At 34.8% G+C, this 19,679-nt stretch overlaps 2 protein-coding genes and 1 non-coding gene across 3 annotated transcripts; 2 read left to right on the top strand and 1 right to left on the bottom strand.

The window, feature by feature from the left end:
• The first annotated feature begins 10,047 nt into the window (after window positions 1-10,047).
• Window positions 10,048-15,188, top strand: LOC145138413 (E3 UFM1-protein ligase-like protein). The gene is made up of 19 exons (XM_079072505.1): window positions 10,048-10,375; window positions 10,457-10,768; window positions 10,962-11,228; window positions 11,312-11,359; window positions 11,447-11,512; window positions 11,653-11,756; window positions 11,882-11,975; window positions 12,074-12,130; window positions 12,215-12,596; window positions 12,677-12,828; window positions 12,909-13,043; window positions 13,154-13,246; window positions 13,344-13,409; window positions 13,593-13,639; window positions 14,246-14,309; window positions 14,397-14,474; window positions 14,576-14,638; window positions 14,785-14,877; window positions 14,959-15,188. The coding sequence occupies exons 1-19, from the start codon at window positions 10,202-10,204 to the stop codon at window positions 15,070-15,072; spliced, it is 2,409 nt and encodes an 802-aa protein (XP_078928631.1). The 5' UTR covers window positions 10,048-10,201; the 3' UTR covers window positions 15,073-15,188.
• Window positions 15,189-15,275: 87 nt separating this feature from the next.
• On the bottom strand, window positions 15,276-19,406 carry LOC145138414 (putative NOT transcription complex subunit VIP2). Its single transcript, XM_079072506.1, has 13 exons — window positions 19,263-19,406; window positions 18,391-18,523; window positions 18,194-18,305; window positions 17,541-18,107; window positions 17,257-17,460; window positions 17,077-17,178; window positions 16,906-17,000; window positions 16,655-16,813; window positions 16,159-16,569; window positions 16,014-16,066; window positions 15,906-15,947; window positions 15,669-15,813; window positions 15,276-15,563 (listed from the first exon to the last, which is right to left on the bottom strand). Exons 2-13 carry the CDS (start codon window positions 18,409-18,411, stop codon window positions 15,504-15,506), a joined length of 1,971 nt encoding a protein of 656 aa, XP_078928632.1. The 5' UTR covers window positions 18,412-18,523; window positions 19,263-19,406; the 3' UTR covers window positions 15,276-15,503.
• On the top strand, window positions 18,194-18,277 carry LOC145141495 (small nucleolar RNA snoR35). Its single transcript, XR_013722702.1, has one exon. It is a non-coding gene; the product is annotated as a small nucleolar RNA snoR35 (small nucleolar RNA).
• Window positions 19,407-19,679: the final 273 nt, after the last annotated feature.

The raw sequence follows: 19,679 nt of genomic DNA, 5'->3' as shown, positions 1-19,679 counted from the left end.
GTTAAATCAAGTGAGTGCATATTATTTTCATCTTACACATAGATTGATGTATTTTATATAAATTACGTGCTATGTATGCATATTATCTGTATACTTGCTATCTATGATGGATGAACAATTTTATAAATGTTTTAATTTATTTAAACTGTATATGTATTTTATATCTACAAATATGTTGGGTAAAACATGGGTAGATGAATTAGATGATGTGTGATGAAATAAAAATTGATGAGAGGTATCGATGTTTAAGATGATCTAGTCATCTAGTAGAGTATAGACAACGACCACAGACTATTCTAGATAGTCCAGTGGAACGTTAGCAGACTCGTAACCTGTAGGTATTTTTGAACTAAGTGTTCATTATGTGTTTTTGAACTATGTGTTCATCAGGTATTTTTGAACTACGTGTTCATCCGATAAGTATCATGTACAAAGTCCTTCTTTTTGACATTATTACGTGTCGGGGTACGGGAGCGTACGGGAGTACTTTATTAGTATTTTCCCTATACTTTTTATTTTGAAGAGCTTTGGAGTCTTCGTTTCTTTTATGAAGTGATCGGACGAGCTTCATGTGTCAGCGTTTCCTTTCACGAAGTAATTGAAGGAAATTCGTAAACTGCCTAATGAAGTGTGTCGGTAATAGACCACTACTAGGTATGTCTGGGGTTATGAAGCTGGATAGGGTGAGTATGGGGGTAAAATACCTCACGATATTCAGATCACTGCTAGGTAAAGTTCGATGCCGGATAGGGTGAGTCTGGGGGTAAAATACCTCACGATATTCGGACCACGGCTAGGCATTGTTATCTAGATAACTACCCCTGACTTAATTTTCTTGTGGTTCTTTCTTTTACGAACGAAGGTTCGTGGTGAAACTTATTCATTTCCCTCATTTGATGTCTTTATCGATCCTCGTTTGCTGCTAGTGAATTTCCGAAGCAGCTTCGTCAGTTTGTTGTTCATATCGATCCTTTAGGCTATATCTTGTAAGATCAATGTATAGGATCAGTATGTGGGGATCAACGTTCGTTAGTGCTTGTAGTATAAACCTCGGGTAGCGATGGACTTCGTGCCTATTCCTTAGGAAAATTCCTTAGGAATGAGTGGTAGATAATTCTTAGGGTAGATCCTTAAGAAATGAAGAAGATAATGGGGATGGGTAATTGGGTTAATTGTTTGATGATAAAACATAATAACTTTATTATTGTGGGTTGAAAACCCTATGTACTCACCAGGTTTCCTAACCTGACCCACTCAGTTTATTTGTATCACAGGTGTCGATACGAAGCTACTTTACACTGAGAGATTTAAAGGAGATGTAGATCACTAATGTAAATAAATGTAAGGTCTGTTTATGCTTATGTTTCAGTATTGACGATGACATCCCAAAGTTTTAATATGAACAAAATACATTTCTTCGGAAATGCTTTGATAATGTATTTATCATGTTTTTCTGGGAACAAATTCCGCGATGTATTTATTTAAAAATATACTCTGATTTTCAAATAAAGCATAAACAAATCGGTCTTTTCTGGCCGTGAAATTTGGGGATGTCACACTCAGACATAAATCTCCAATAGGTGCACTAGTCGCCTTGCAGATCAAGACATCGACCACAACATTAGCCTTCCCGGGGTGGTATAGGATCTCGCAATCATAATCTTTCACCACATCCAACCATCTCCGCTACCTCATGTTCAGATTCGGCCGATCCATCAAGTATCTCAGACTCTTGTGGTCAGCATAGATAGTACACCTGAACCCATAAAAAAAGTGTCTCCAAATCTTGATGAAAAAAACCACAACCCCTAACTCCAAATCGTGCGTAGGGTAATTCGTCTCATGAGGCTTTAGTTGTCATGAAGCGTATGCAATCACGTGACCCCTCTGCATGAGTACAACCCCCAATCCCGAGATAGGCGCATCACAATAAAGTACAAAATCATCCATACCCTCGGGAAGTGTGAGAATTGGGGCCTCGCATAATCCCTGTCTCAACGTCTCAAAAGCAGACTGTTGTTCGGGCCCCCATTGAAAAGTAACATTCTTCTTCGTCAAGTGGGTTAATGGTACAACGATCTTGGAGAAATTATGGATAAACCTCGAATAATAACCCACCCAACCTAGAAAACTCCGAATCTCAGATGGCATTCTCGGAACCTCCCACCTCATTACTGCCTCAATCTTGACTGGATTGACCAATATACCCTTCTGGTTGACGATGTCCCCCAAGAACTGCACCTTGTGCAACCAAAACTTACATTTGGAGAACATTGCATACAAACTCTCCCCCCTCTAGGTCTCCAAAACCTCCCGCAAATGATTCTCGTGCTGCTCCCTGGTCTTGGACTAGACCAGAATATCATCAATAAACACAATCACATACCGATCCAGCATCGATCTGCATACCCGGTTCATGAGATCCATGAATGTTGTTGGTGCATTGGTGAGCCCGAATGGCATCACAACGAAATCGTAACCAAGATATTTAAAAGGAAAGGATCTCGCTTCACATCCAAGAATATTGGCCCAATTTGCAATTTCGCCATCGGAAGTCCCAATTCCAAACACCTTTAATTTGTGAAAGTTCACTTTTAAACCAGAAGATATGTGAAAGCATCTTAGAATTCGTGCAAGATTTTTAGATTGGATCTCTACCATTCACCAATAAATATTGTGCCGTCTGCATAGAGTAAGTGTGAGAGAATAGGTCCTCCATTTGGGATTTGGACACCTTTGAATAGTCCTTTGTCTCTGACAGCCTCCAACGCCACGTTAAGACCTTCCCTGGCTATCATGAAGAGGAGGGGTGAGAGTGGGTTGCCTTGGCGTACACATTTGGATATTTTAAATTCGTTCGTCGGAGACCCGTTAATGATCACAGAAGCATGGGATGAATTCAAGCATCCCTTAATCCACAGTTGCCATTTAGAACCAAAGCCCATCTATGCAAGGATAGAGTCAAGGTACTCCCAATTTATCGAATCAAATGTTTTATATAATATAATACTTATAATCCAAAAGAGCGGGGAAACCATTGCCCTCAAGGCCCTTATAGCCTTCCACTCCCAATCACATCCCTAGCATACATACTTGTAATTCAAATGATCCTTCCTTTTTATTCAAAAATTTAGAGACACACACTCAAAAAAGTTATTGAAGAACCAATTAATACAATAGGTGAATGAAGAACAATAAGCCATTATCTCAATATAAATCAAGGGAATTGAAATTTGTGTAGGTCACCACCACAACGAAATTCATACAATAATTATTGGTGAATGAGCAAAAATTCATGCCTAAATCATCTCAATGGATTATCTTATTCTCAAGACAATCAAGAAAGATCAAATGAGTTAGGAATGGCAACGGGGCAGGTTCGGGGCGGGGCATGGTTTCCCAAACCCGCCCCGATATTTTTCGGGTATCTTATCGGGGCGCCCCATTGGGTTTCGGGTTTTCCCGTCGGGTTTCGGGTATCTTATCGGGTTTATAACAATTCATAACAAAATCTTTATTCCGTTTTAAGGTACCCCGATGTCTTATAAAAAACACATGTTCTAGCTTCCCTTTTAAATTAAAAACATGATGCATCACTTTAATAAAATAAATTGGACGTTATATTAAAAATTAATTGATTTAAGTTTAGTATAATATGTCAAAACATAAATAATTGTTAATAACTAAGAAGATTATTTGATTTAAATTTAGTGTAATATGTCAAAACATAAAAAATGATCATTCACACCATATTTTTAAAAACTAAAAAGATTGTCCACAGTAAGTATTTTATCTTTAAATGCGTGCAATTAACATCAAAAGGATTCGTGTGTGTGTGTGTGTGTGTGTGTGTGTGTGTGTGTGTATATATATATATATATATATATATATATATATATACTAGTAGAATACCCGCGCGATGCAGCGGGCGGCGAATAGTTTTATTACGGTGATTAGTAAATTTTAATGTTAATTTGTAATTTTTATGGATAACTTGGTAACTGTTATAAAATAAATATAAATTAAAAAGAAAGATAAATTTCAAAAAATAATTTTATTTTGACAATTAATTTTTTATGGATAGCATCTATAGATTCTTATTAACATGTTTGGTGTCAATAAGAAAAAATAGATTTATTATTATTATTATTATTATTATTATTATTTGAAAACTACAAACGATTAACTGGAAGCTTACTCGTAAATTTTTAGCAAGCACCCCAAATTCAGCCCTTATAAAGATTTCCAAAGAAAAATTCCTCACATGTGGCACTTATAGAGGTATTACAGTATTTCATTTATATAGTTATTTGTTGATAAAATAATGCAAGAAAAAAAACATATCTTATTTATTTACTTGCTTATTATACATCCTAGAATGCAAGAAATAAAATGTTGTGACCTTGTAAAAAAACACATAAAAGCAGGCTGCTATGACATACAAAATAACAAAAATAAATTGTGTTTCTTGCATTTAACTCTAAATTTACAAGATAGGAACCCAACCCAAAAAAATGAAACAAAAGAGTGCAAAGAAAAATATAAGACCCTCATCATGCAAACTTCTGTATGAATAAACTGAAAAATACAAAAACGCCCATCACACTTTTGTTTTTCCATGCACTTAATACGCACATCAAACAAACTTATGTATCCCTTCACCATCCACGACTCCCCACCTGTTTGGTTTATCTTAAACGTCATTTGCTGCAGATATTAAAAATAAAAATATAAAAAAAAAAGTTATATATTTGTGTTAAAAAAAAAGTAGATTGGTATTTCTTGCATTTAATTTAGTTTTGAAATCCATGTGTGACATCATTTGCATGATATCCTTTGCAATCTAACTATTTTCAAAACCCACAAAGAAACTTGAACGTTCATATTACCTCACCTGCACATACTTAGCATAAAGTAACAAACAAAAAAAAATCTTTTAGTATTTGCACATTAAATATCAAAATAACTTCATTGTGCTCCTCACACAATTTTGATTTGTCATATATAGGCAACAATGATCTGAAGTCTGAACTAAGTAGGGATGAGCATTAGGGCCGAAAAACTAAACATGACTCGCAACTGCAGCAGAACCGGTTAGGACCGAAACAAAATTTCCGAATCAGTTCCCAGTTTTGTGAATTGGGCTTAATCGGTTTTCTGTTCTTTTGGTCCAGTTCTAACGATTTTGGGTTTATTCGGTACTAAAAACCCGGAATGTAGTGTTTTTTCCCTTGTATTAGTAGGATATGTACGCACCTGTTAATCGCACAACACAAAACAAAAAAGAAATCCTTTTGCACTATTATATCATTACTGTTAGTTTGGTAACTACCGGTTTTTTCATAATTTGTTATGAGCAATACATTTGTAAGTCATGTAATACACATATTCTGGAAAGTGACTACCTTATAAAGGATTAAACCAAAAGTTGAGCAAATACCATATAATTTCACATGAAAATAACCCCAGTTAAGACAAAGTAATGCAAAAAAGATTCTATTTGAAAACAACCCCTAAGTTTTAAACATGTACCAAGCAACATCTTACAAAAAAAATCCCAATTTTTCTGGGTTTAGAACCTAAACCGGTGCTTTTTGGTTCCAAAGGAAATTACCCATGTTTTTCGGTCCTACCCAGTTAATACCCAAATCAGATAGAAAGAAGCACCTTGGTAACATGAACTCCAACTTTGTCTAGAGAACCAAATCGGTTGAAGTAGAACCACAAGAGCAAAAGAGATAACCATTGAAACAAACATCTAGTAATTGATAAAATGCAACACTAAATTTATTAAAATACTAATTTTTTGTCAAATGGTAACCATCTAAGATTGTGTCATGTCATGTGTGGACGACCTGATGTTCTCCTTCTGATGTCTCTATATATCCTACTCACTGTTTCATATATACATGAAAATAAGGAGAGAAAGAGAGCAACTGATGGTTCATGGCAAGGTACATATGTTTTTTGCTATTGTATGTCCTGGAAAAACTCATTTATATTAGATGTGATCATTGTGAAACTAAAGTCAATCTTACGAACACTCAAACTAGTAACTTTGTTTACTGCTTTACATTTCAGCTAAAAAGCACAGATGTCAGTATAGTTAAATTAAAGCCAATATTAGATACCCTACCTGCAGATTAAACAAAAGCACACATTCTTTTAACCCAAGTCTGTTACAACCAACCTGCAAACTGTACAAAAGCACACACCAAGTCAGTTAAAAGCACACAAGTTCAGGACTTGTTTTCACTATAAAAAATCATACACATACACCTAAATTCATAAAACCTAAATAGACGCATGATGAATATGGTCAATCTAAAGGACATCGAAATTCAAAGTAAATAATTAGAACAAATTGGGAGTTTAGGCATGGAATCTGTATATTTTTCAATGATGGGAGCATTGGAATTTAAATCTTGAATCTTTATAATCTGCACCATGCGAAATGAACAATTAGGTCTGTTAAAAATAATGCATATAGAAGTTACAGAATGTGAGAGAGAAGTTTATTCAGCTAGAGATTGATACGAAGGATCGAGTCTATTAAAAACTAACATACAATTATTATTAGTCTCGGATCTGCAAAGCCAACACAAAAAACATTGTTTGGATATGAATGATTGGGTCTCTTACAAACCCTCGTGTCCAATCAGCCCATAACTACTGTGTAGTACCTGAAGGTCACAACACGTGATGAATGTAAGTATATTTTCATGGCACCAAATGAGAAAAAAAAACCAAATTAACCTGATTTCATAGAGGAAGAAAAAAACTGGTTGATCTTATAATTCTGTCAATCGAGAGATGAAGAGGGAGGAATATGAATGGTGGCGACGGTGGAAGTGAGCTAAGTCCAGGGTTTAAGATCCAGATAGATACTAAAGGGAGGAGCGGTGTTGAAGGATTCGTGTTCGTTTGGTTTTCTATGGTGGTACTGACAGACGCGTATCAGTGCCATTTATGGTCGAAATATTCATGGTTGGGGTATATTTGAGAGAAAGGGGTAGAGGGTAGGTGGCAGAGCAGGAGCCGGATGTGGGTTGTTTAAGGCGAAAGGATGCGGAATAACGTTTAGGGTTGTGTTAATGGTTGCAGGTAGTCTCATTCTAAGATTTCGTAGAATCAACAGCGACGAATGGCACTGTTTTTGTTCATAGATCGTGTTGTGATGTTGGCGGTTGGAGATGGTGGTTGTGGTGGCGGCCGACGTTAGGGTTAGAGATGTTACCGGCGAAGGAAGAAACGAATCGTGGAGCAACAAATCGTGGAGCAACAAATGAAGATGAATGTAATAATTCGTGGTAAAGAGCACAACATTTCTGAGCAGCCGTGGAACAATAGATGTTACTGCTGAGGAAAGCAACAGGCCGTCCGTGTCTAGGGTTTTTCTTGATATGGGAGAGAGAGAGAGAAAGGAAGATGAGAAGCAATCCGTATAATAGGTTATTTTGAAATTTTGGGTTATTCAAATTTGAATCCCGTTTGGAATTCAAAATTAGCCGCCATTTACTTGTAAATATTCAAGGGTCAAGATTAATTCAATTAAAAATAAATGGCTATGATTTTGTTTCCTTGTTTTTAAGACAATGTCTTAAATTTTATGGGGACCACTAACATATATGTATTATAAAGTAGTAAGATATATATATATATATATATATATATATATATATATATATATATATATATATATATATATATATATATATATATATATAATCGGGGCAGGTCGGGTCGGGGTGAGGAGAACCCACTCCCTGCCCCGAACCCGATAAAAAACCCGATAACGACCCGTTACCCGACCCGAAATGATCGGGTTTCGGGTTTCCCCATCGGGTTCGGGCTTTTTTGTCATCCCTAAAATGAGTCTTCCATCAACAATACATTATGTTTTTCATAAACTATTTATGTTTTGAATTTACCTAGTTATCCATCTTAAAAATGTTATTTTAAATTGTTGAATATCATTCAAGCAAATAGTGCATTAGAAAAACAATCAATGCCGAATATACACTGTGTGTTTGTGCCAAGACTTTCTAATTGGAAATAATATAGTTTTGCTTAGACTAACACAAAACTAAAACTAGTAACCAATATAAGGTCATTAAAGTAGTACCAAAAACCAAATAAGGCATGACCATTTATGGGATTTTCTAAACCTTTATATAATGACCGGATGACAATGACCTTAAAGTATAATGGCTGAACCAATGTACATCCGTCATGTATCATGTACATTTTTATGTATCCGGATGACAATATAAAGGGATGAATCTATAATATTGTGCCCTGTTATCCTGGACCCCCTTGTTAAGAAAAATATATTGGGTTGATTAAAATGTATTCAAAACACAAATAATTCAACAAGGACCATAGTTGGTGGTATAGGAATTATCAAGCATTTGGATGGATTACATTTTTATGTTTTTGTGTAACTTAATGAATATAAATAAATTAAAAATACACGTTACTAATCCGCATGGGTTGGACAGATAATATATACATGTTTTTCTTTATTGGTTTCGAGTTCAAAGACCAAAAAATCTAGACTACCTCTTTACAACTATACATTGATACTTGATAGACCGGAACGAACAATATATACCTCTAAGTTATTTCATAAAAAATAAACCCTAACACTTGATTACAGGTAACATGATACTAATTGGCAATTATGATTAATATGACAAATTAATCTTTAAGTGTCTTTAGTTGATGAATTTCGAATAAATTTGGAGGATTTAGAAGAAATCTTTTAATAAAATTTGTGTTTGGTTGACAACTCAAAGTAATTGGAATTTTTAAAATTCTATTAAATTTTGCAAAAAGGAATTAATCATTCTTTGACTAATTTCAATGATTTTAGATCATTTCCATATATATTATTAAAAGGACAAAAAGGACCCGTCTCATTTTAATTTTAAACATAATTCATCAAAATGAAAACAAATTATGATCATCTTTCCCACACCTCCACCATCCACCCACCTAACCCTACCATCACCTATCCACACACATACCCACCCTCACCCTTACACCCATACCCACACTCACACCTTCACGCCTACGATTACACTACTTCGCGCCCACACTGCCCTCACATCAAACCCATCTCACATCCACCTACCAATATTGTCTCACATACTCCTACATTCATCCATACCCCACGCCCACATACGCCACATCCACACATAACCACAAGCTGACGTTGTCGTCAAACCCCACCACACCCCACACTCAACCTTGTTATCCTCCACCTCCACACCCCACACTCAACCTTGTTATCCTCCACCTGCAACCCAATGAAGGAAAAAGATAATAAATCTACTTTGCTTACACTACTTTGCTTTATATATTATGTGCATATTCATTAAAAAAAACATATGTTTGAGTGGGTAAGAGTTTAATAAATGGAATGGTTTATTAAATATTTGTCATTTTTATTAAAAATAATAATAAGTTACAAAAAAATAATAAATATGCAATTTCTTAATAAATCTGCAAACCAAAACAAATTGCATAATGTCAACCAAACACATAATATATGTGAAACGCACCTTAAGAATTTCAATCCTTTTGCAAATTTAATTTTCTTATTACAAAATAAAACAATAAATCATATTATATCACCTCATTTGCTCAAATTTACTTTCGTAAGTGATGATTCTTTGCTTAGATTAGACTTGCACGTTAGTATGGTTAGTCTCGGAACGATTTGATATTGTTTCGAACAGGTATCACGTCGTCTTTTTTTTTGTCCGACTTTGAGGTCGTCGCATGCATCATTTTCAGTTCAGTTTTAGGTTTTTTTTTTTTTGGTTTTTGTTTCATATTTTTAGTTAACAAATATGTGACTAAAATTAATATACTTTTTTTTTAATAATGTATGATTAATATAAGAATTATATGTATGTTAAACTTTTAGCTTTGGGTCTTTTATGAAACCCGTATTGAGCCAGTTTTGAATCGGTTCTCGTCTTTTTAGATCCATCTCGAAATGATCATTTTTCGATCCGTTCTATCGAAGACCGGTTCCCAATCTTTTAACGGACTCGTCTAAAACCGGTCTTTTTGTTATGTCTCGCTTAGATTCCACCTTTGAGACTCTGCATCTTTGTCTCTTACTTAATAAACCCTTTGCAACACGAAAACCTCACCACTTTGGAGTGATCGGCGATCAGTCATCGGAAAGATGGATGAAGAATTACTCGAACTACAGCGACAATTTGAATCCGCTCAACAAGCGAAATCAAGCATTCGTTTATCAGAACGTAACGTCGTTGAATTAGTACAAAAGCTTCAGCAACTCCATATCATCGACTTCGATCTCCTACACACTGTATCCGGCAAGGAGTACATCACTCCTGTACGTATACTCGCTGCCCTGTGTGTAATTTTGATTCATTTCTTGTAATTTCTTATTGTCATTTGACTTAATGTGTTTTAGGAGCATCTACGGCTTGAGATTGTGTCGGAGATAAAGAAATTAGGGCGTGTCTCGCTGATTGATCTTGCTGATATTGTCGGTGTTGATTTGTACCATGTGGAGAAACAAGCGCAAGTTGTTGTAGCTAACGACTCATCGTTGATGTTGATTAATGGTGAAATAATATCGGATTGGTACTGGAATAATGTCTGTGAAGAGATTAATGATCGGCTTCAAGAATGCAGTCAGATTGCGCTTGCTGAGATTGCGGCTCAGTTGCAAGTTGGTTCGGAGTTACTCGTGACAGTGTTGGAACCTCGACTTGGATCCCGGGTAAAGCAGGAAATTTCAGTTTCATTTGAAGTTTCCTTACAATTTTGTAGGCTGCTATTGTACTACTGCTTAAGTCCCTTATGGTAATAGAATTTGCTTATGAAACAATAGAAGATGAAGAAAAGGTCAGCTTTATAAACAAATCTATGTTTATGATATCAAATTTGATAGGATTATGATGTATGGCATGTAGATAAAAGGCAGACTTGAAGGTGGACAGCTGTACACACCAGCATATGTTGCACGTGTGAATGCAATGGTTCGAGGGGCTGCTAGAGGCATCACTGTCCCTATGAACCTGTCAGTATTGTGGGGCTCATTGCAGCTATTACTACAAGAAATGGATGCTGCGAGTGGTGTGGCTGTTGAAGCTTCATTCTTCCAATCAATGTTTAATGGATTGGTGAAGGAAGGTCAAGTTCTTGGATCAGTTCGTGCTGGAGTTCATTGGACACCAAGTGTAAGTAACCATATCTTTTTCCTTCATTGGTTTGAGTCATGAGTCATCATCTGGTAACCTAATTAGGTAATTACACCATTCAGGTGTTTGCCATTGCTCAAAGGGAATGCGTGGATTCTTTCTTTTCACAGGTATAAAGTCATAGCTAACCTAATTAGGCAATTACATCGCTTCTTTTCAGTGATATATTTTCAACTAAGTGGTACTTTGTGTTACAGAACTCTGTTGTCAGCTACGATGCTCTGCATAAACTTGGAATTACACAACCAATTCAGTTTCTTCAGGTATTACAAGTCTCTTTTTTTTTTTTAATTTCGAGGGGTATAATTAAGTATAACTATATATGAATTTAGTTTTATATAACTAAACCAAAGCTTTTTGTAATATTTATCTAATCAATGGTGTGATCATGCATGTAATGTAGTCCAGGTATCCTGAAGGTATACCCTTGATTACTTTATTTGTTCACCCTTCAACTGTTGAGATGCTGGATGCTGCTGTGGAGGATGCCATTGAACGTGGCAGCTGGTAATAATTCTCTTTTCCTTCTAATGTCTCTCTTCATAATTCTCAAAGGTTAAACTAATATCATGTTCTAGTAATAATTAAATAATCAAAATATTTTGACCAAGGATCTTTTCTGTTGACTGCAGGATTGATTCCCTTTCAGTTTTACCAGCATCCTTTGTTTCCCAGGATGCGCATAAGATGCTGTCTCTTTGTCCATCCATACAGTCGGCACTTAAGGTATTTCTCTTTCTCCTATAAAAGCTCCAATTTTTGTTCACAATCTTGATGCAATTCTTAAGCTTTTATTAACCATTAGCATTGTGTTTATTTTTCAGGCTAATAAAGCACTCATTTTGGGAGACTCTTATGTTTTCAGCACCACATTTTTCAAGGTATTGTAGCACCCTACTTTCATTTCTTTCTACTACAGCATTGTGAGTTAAAACTTAAAAACACTTTGTGAATTGTTTTTTTAGGATCTTTATGAACGAATGGAGAAGGATCTGGATACCATTAGTTTATCTGGGCTTACTGATGAAACAAATGGCACTCCATCTGAAGTCAATGACACGATTAGTGAAAGTGGGTCCTACAAACAAACATCAGATAAAGGATCAAAGAAGAAAAAAGGAAAATCCAACACAAATACCAAAACAGCTGATTATAATCAAGATAATGATCAAGAACCTATTCCTCCTAAATCAAAGAAGAACCACAGAAAAGGAAAAGCTGCATCTTCATCACATGGGTCAGACCAAAAATCAAGTGCCAAAAAAGACGAGGATACCCTTGGTATCTTTTCAGAAGAAGAACTATGCCAAAAGATAAATGGACTTGTACCTGACTTTGAAGATCAAGGTGAGTTCTTGTTTCTTATTTAACTTCCTTATTTACTTATTTATTTATTTATATATATTATTTTTTTTTTATCATTTTAGGTGTTGATCCAGAGACAGTTGTTGTGCCCTTAGCTAATCATTTACGACCCATGCTGATGAATGCATGGAATGAGAGAAAAAAAGCTTCTTTAACAGATAATGCACAGAAAATCAAACGTGTCCTTGATAATTTGCAAAAGAAACTAGATGAGGTAACTTACATTTAACATTTTCATAGAATGGTAAATTCGTTTTTATGTTTTTATTGCCTCTGAAACTTTTTAAATTGCAGTCTTCATTGAATATGCAATTATATGAGAAAGGTCTAGATTTGTTTGAAGACAACCCATCAACTTCAGTTCTTTTGCACAAACATTTACTAAGAACTACAGCTGCCCCTATGGTCGATATGCTCTTATTAAATTTGGTAATATATATATATATATATATATATATAAATCGTTGCATCTTAATTTTTGTTATATTTGTAGCCACAATGAAATATAAAGACTGACATGATTATGGCTCTCACATCAGAATCTGCTTAATAAATTGAAAAATGGAGTTGATGTTCAAGATTTTGACAACACAGAATCCGTTTCACTTAGCTCTGGGGATCGAATTGCTCTGGTATTGGATATATTTTATATTGTGTGTGTTTTTTTAATGTTGTTATTTTATTTTTGATTACATTAATAGATTCTTTTTTTGTCATGTATGATCATAGGCAAAGAAATTTGAGGGACCTCTATCTGTAAAGGCTAATGCAGTCGTTGAAGCTTTGGAAGGGAAGGTAATTTTTTGCATATTTTCCAAATGTTAATTAAATAATGTGTATATTTTTCTTGTACTTGTGAGCATTTTGAATCATACTTATTTTAGTAGTTTAATGAAACAATTACAAAATATCAATTAGTAACTTATTTATTAACCTTATTATACAGTCTGATGTTTTGTCCAATGGTTTATGTGACAGCGTGTTGACGCATATATGACAACACTAAGAGCATTTGCAGATGAGTGGTAAGTAGCAAGAAAACTAATTATCCAAAATAAAAATTATTATTATTATTATTATTATTATTATGTTCTCATACTAAACCTAAACCAAAGATTTGTTTTCTTTTTATATATAAAAAAAAGCAATTTATTGATATAATAAGAAGAAAAATAATATAAAGGACAATCTTTTAAAAATATTCAGTGATAAGTGATATGCAAATGATCTTATTATAATTGATTGAAATGCATGAGAATGTATTTTTTGGTCATTTTATGAATTAATTCTTTAATTAACCAGAATTTGGCAAAAGGCATAACCCAACACCCCCTTAATAAATATTTTGGTGTTGTGGAAATGATTATTTTTGTGCAAGGTTATAAACAGGCCACCGCAACTTTCAATTTGGGTGTGTCATTTATACCAAATTTGATGTAAAATTTACTACATTCAATTATAAATTCAGAAATTCAGTTTTAGGGACCAGACTTTATTGAAATGACAGTTGTAAATTGTAATAGTTGGGCAACCTGTTTTGAAAGTATTGTGATGAAACTGAATAATTTAATATATATATATATATATATATATATATATATATATATATATATATATATATATATATATAGTGGGTTAAGTGTGAAAAAGCTTGACAAGAAGTTGGACAGAAGTCTCCTCCATTCATATCGAAAGGTACCTACCTTACCTTTTTATGGGTTCAAAAAGGAAACATCACTTGTATTGACTTATTCACTGTAAAAATATAAATAATGTTTTCAGGATTTGTCAACTCAAGTTTCTGCTGAAACTGATCCAGTCACCATTTTGCCTAAAGTCGTTTCTCTACTTTATATACAGGTAGGTTACTTCTTTTCTGTTCTTGTATTATTTTATAATTATTATCTCAGATTTTTCATCTGTTGACTTTGTTCTGTTGTGTTGTGGGGCCATATACGCAGTTTTTTGGAAGAGCTCTTCAAGCACCAGGGAGGACCATTTCGGTTGCAATCTCTAAATTAAAGGTATAAATAAAACATGACAACCTGTTTTCTTCTGCTCACCTGTTGACAAACGGGCCCTCCCTATATTCACTACGGTGATGTGGCAAAACTTATTTATGAAATTTATCAAAAAACTGAAAAAAAAAATAATAATAATAATCTGACAGGAGAAACTAGATGATTCAGCATACAAAACCTTAGAAGAGTACCATGCTGCAACAGTCACACTTTTGACCCTTATATCAGCATCAACAGGCGATGTAAGTAAAAAAAAAAACCAGATGAATAGTTGTTAATTAACATTTTACTTATATGTATGTTTATTAATTATTATTGTTTAGGAAGAAGATTGTACATCAGATAGAGCTTTAACCAAAAAGGAGCTATTGGAACGTTTAATGCCAGCATTGAAAGCCCTAGTCTCCCCCAACTCCAATCCTCGCCCCTCCCAATAAATACCGCTTCTAGTCTTCTAGATAGAGACACAACAATTTCATTTTCAATAGAATGTTTTTTGTGTTGGAATCTTTTTATTATGAATGCATGGTTAAGGGAACCGAAACTTAAACAATTGACTACTTACCAAATCAAATTATACCAAAGTAGAAGTAGGATAAAAAAAATACAATACATAATGTATATACTTTTACAATCCCGGTCACCAAAATTTGTCTCATATTTCAAAATCTGCCAACAATGAAAAGATGTAGAGTAAAATAATGTTTCCTGATGATGACTATTATATGTAAATGTAAATGATGATAATATTTGACAAATTGAACCTAAAAGTAAAACCCTCCCTAGAGAAATGGAATCTGATCTGACTTGCTGACTACCTAAAATCCAAACGACTTTACATGTAAAACTGAAATACTCAAACCAAAAGTCAGTGTTGAGGTAATGCCGGTCTTTTTTCAAACATCTCATAGTAGATCACAAAATTATCCTGCACACACACACACACACACACATTTATTAAGGATTTTTCAAAAAAAATAAAAATAAATAGTAAATAAAATAATAAGCTACAGCTACAGCTACAGCTAGCAACCTTGCGTATGGTTTCCCATGTGTTTGGGTCAAAACAAATGTAGGAACCTCTCTCGTATGTGTTTGTCTTGACAAGAGGGTCTGTGTTTGCAGCCCTCATAAACCATAACCGGTGCTCTCTGTGATAAAACCACCCTCTATTGTACCTGCACCCACCCAAAAACAGGTCACTCACTCATATTTTATTTTATGATTAATCAAATTCAAATGGGATAATTGAGAATTTGTGATAACTTACAATTCATTTGCAGCATATAATTGGGCTTCATCTTGAGGCATGCTGCAAATATCATAAATCAAATCACTTTCAAAATATAAATGACAACAGACTGCTCTAGAATTCTACCTGTAGAAGATGTAGAACAATGTGTTCAACTGAAACTTTGAAAAATACCGTTGCTGCAACAACAAACACATACCCACAACCACCAAAAAATTAATAAAATCCTAACATATTATTAAACAATAAAAAAAGAAAAAGAAAAACTCACATTCAAAACGGGTGCTTGTTTAGCATAATAACACTGAGGCACCATGAAATCGGGGTCCCCTTTGACCGGTTCATCTGACCATGGAGACCCGAATGTCCTGTGAAGATTTTCAGCCGAATTCAAATTCAACCCAAGAGTTGTCAAATCAATTCCAAGGGCAAGAGATGTCAAATCCGGATCACTCATTCTAATTACACTCAACAATCCAAGCAAACCGAATCGATCTGGAGTCTGTAATGACTTATTAACAACCCCTTGATCCCCCCCATACGATTGCAATCGGAATTGAGACTGATTCCTTTGTTGTTGTTGTTGCTGTTGCTGTGATGGATAGTGTTGCATTAGTTGCTCATATGAACCGATTCCAGAGATTGGATTCTGAGAATTCATCGGTCTCAAACCTCCGCTTCCCTAAAACCAGTTCACAAGGTCAATATGGTAAAATTTAAATTCCCATTCCTTATCTCAACCATCAACTCAATAAAATAATTAATACCTGTGAGTGATATGATGTATGTGAGCCTTGTTGGAACATATCCAAATGGTGTACATCTTGATTGTTTGCGGATGCAAAAGATGAGACATTGCTACTTTGTTGTTGTGGACGATGTGACGAAAATGCCCCTCCCAAGTTGAACCCCGAAGACCTTCCCATCTGATATATGCAAAGTAAATTGGTAAAAAAGAGAAAAGTGTGTTGCTACTTGCTATATCCTGCAATTTATCAAAATATTTAAATTAACTCACAGAGAAATGTGGAGACTGCATCATTGAAACATTGGTATCATGAAGCTGTTGCTGTTCCTTCTGGTGCAAATCCATAGGATAATCACCATTGCCACCTGTACAAAATCTAAAACAGTGTTAATAAAATTAACATAAACATATTTTATAATGAGAGAGTGTTAATGTTATCACCTTTAAATCCTGGTAGAGCAGGAAAATCTTCATTCTGTATGCTAAATTCTTGATTTTGCTGTACAATCGGACTAACCCCAAGTCCTTGTTTTCTTAAAGAACCTGAATTTTCAAGATTCAAATCAAAAAAATACCCAACGAAAAAAAAAAAAATTAAAAGTTACTTTATTTAGTATTTACCTATTTGCCCTTGGGGACCTCCAGAGGAACTAGGGCGACTACTCAACTGAGGGAAATCATTTATATCAAATGGAGAACCATCATTGTTGTTTACATCATTCAACATTCCCATGTTAAGACTGTTCACAACCTGAACATGATTTTGAGAAAGTGGGCCCCCCGAATGATATGAATTTCCTAACATGGACATTACCTGTGGTGAAGCTGCATCAAAAAATCATTAGAATTCATACATATTTTATTATGCCACCATTAATCTTTAATAACAAAAATACAGTATGTACCTTGTTGAAGCATGCCACCCATTAATCTATTTGAACCCTGAACATTTACATTTCCAGACCCACTATTTGTGTTGAGATTTAAGCGAGAGGAAAGACCCGGAATCGATAATCCACCACCAGAATTTAATGTTCTTCCAATATTACCCCCACCAACAATGTTCCCAGTTGAGTTTGTGATTCGAGGACTGGAATTACCTAACATAGGAGACACGCCAACCCCACCAACCCCTGGAATGGAATTGCGGTTTCCGATTGCAGCGGAGGTGGGGAGGATTCCAGGGATGGAACCACCGACTGCATTCGTGCTACTGCTATACCCAGGGCCTCCAACCACCCCCATTCCACCTCTATTAGCTAGCCCTGGATGACCATGTGAATTCCCATGAGATATTTGAGAAAGAGCTACAGGAATATTTGATGTAAATCTTCCACTAGAAAGGTTTCCAGTTGGTTGTTGAAGTCCACTTGAAGGGACATTAGACATTGTTGAGTTTCTTGATCCAAGTGTGCCTTGCATGTTGGGAACATTGTAACTACCATGTATGTTATGAAGCCCTTGAATAGATCCTGCAAAAAGAATGTTCCTATGTAAGATTACAAAAAGAAAGGATGCAAATGTTTATATAGTAAAATGCATTAACTATATAACTAACCACTGTGTTGGAAAACAGGGGAAGGTGCGCCAGATTGAGCAGTGAAAGAAGTGGAAAATTGTCGCCCTGCTGAATTATCTTGAAGATTTGAAGCTGATCCGCTCAAAGATGACTACATAAACAATAACTAATTAAGTAAATAACATATATTAGTATCACACAGATAATAAATGGTTTGGATAAAGAAGATGGAGTACATTATTAAGCAACCCTGACATTGAAAAAATGTCAAAATGTCATGCAGGAAAGTGTTCCTTGATGAAGTGGAGCTTTTTTCTTCAGTATGGTTTGCTATTTTAAGCTCTTATCTGTGCCTTAAAAGCTTATTATCTGAAAATAAGAGCAAGATTGAGAACCAAATCAAAACATAAGTTATCAATGAGATCATTTAAGGAAAACATCTACTTAACCAAATATATAAGATTTTTGTTATATAATCTAGTGATATTTAAACTACTTATCAATGTCACCTATACTTGCATTAAATCACCATCAATTATATATTATTAATTGTCTCCAAAATGTTATGAACATGTGAGCGTAACACCAGTATTTAGTAGAAACAAGTGTCTTGGACAGTTGTCTGTGATATTAATAAGTGAACCTCATTTCATTTAATGTATGCCTCTCATATTCAAAGAAAACACATCATAAATTTCAATAAATTCATCTCTAATTCAACCTAAATACATCTCATTTTCCTCGTTAGAACTTGCAACATCATTGAATTAGTCCAAGCTCTGTAACTTCTACAAGAGAAATAGCATAACAGTAACCAAAAAACGAAAACCGAAATACACCTTCCACTCTCATTAAACATGGCTATAACATTTGTAACACAGTAATTTCATGCTAGACATACCGAATCGCTGATAACTTCTGGTTTTATGAAAAATACATAAATTCAGATAGCGTCAACCGAATAACCGATTCTGTTCTGGATTATCTGAACTATTTTGGGAAGTTCAAAAACCCTAACCCGTAGAGATTCGAAACTTGTGTGTAAGCAAAAATATTCATACATACGCGTGCTCTCTGCGTGTGTGTGAGTGTAAGAGGGAAAGATTACCTGCAGGAGTAGAAAGGGTGAACGGATCTGTCAAAAAATGTCAAAGCGTGAATATGTGTTCGAGTTTGAAGGTGATAAGAAGAAATTGAAGACGCAAATAGAGAGAGAGAGAGAGAGAGAGAGAGAAAGAAGTGGGGAATCCAATTATATGGAACGACCCGAAAACGCAAGCCGATGCTCAATCACGCACACGGCCTGGTTAAATTACAAAGCCCCCTTTGTTGGGCTGGTTAGGATCCGGTTTGGATTTAGCTCCATTTTATCTTATTGCCATTACTAATCATTAAGATCTTTTATTTCACTAAATTAAGTATTGATTATTAATTATTATATGGATTAATGACTTGTAAAAAGTGACTTACCTTTTTTGTGTCATTGGTTGTTTAAGTTTTTTTTTTTTTTCTTTCGTGTTTTACC

This window comes from Lactuca virosa, chromosome 9 (genome assembly GCF_052849685.1).
Source record: "Lactuca virosa cultivar CGN04683 chromosome 9, Lactuca_virosa_CGN04683_v6, whole genome shotgun sequence".
NCBI lineage: Eukaryota > Viridiplantae > Streptophyta > Magnoliopsida > Asterales > Asteraceae > Lactuca > Lactuca virosa.
The sequence above is the reverse complement of the archived record's forward strand: the minus strand, read 5'-3'. Positions and strand labels throughout refer to the sequence as shown.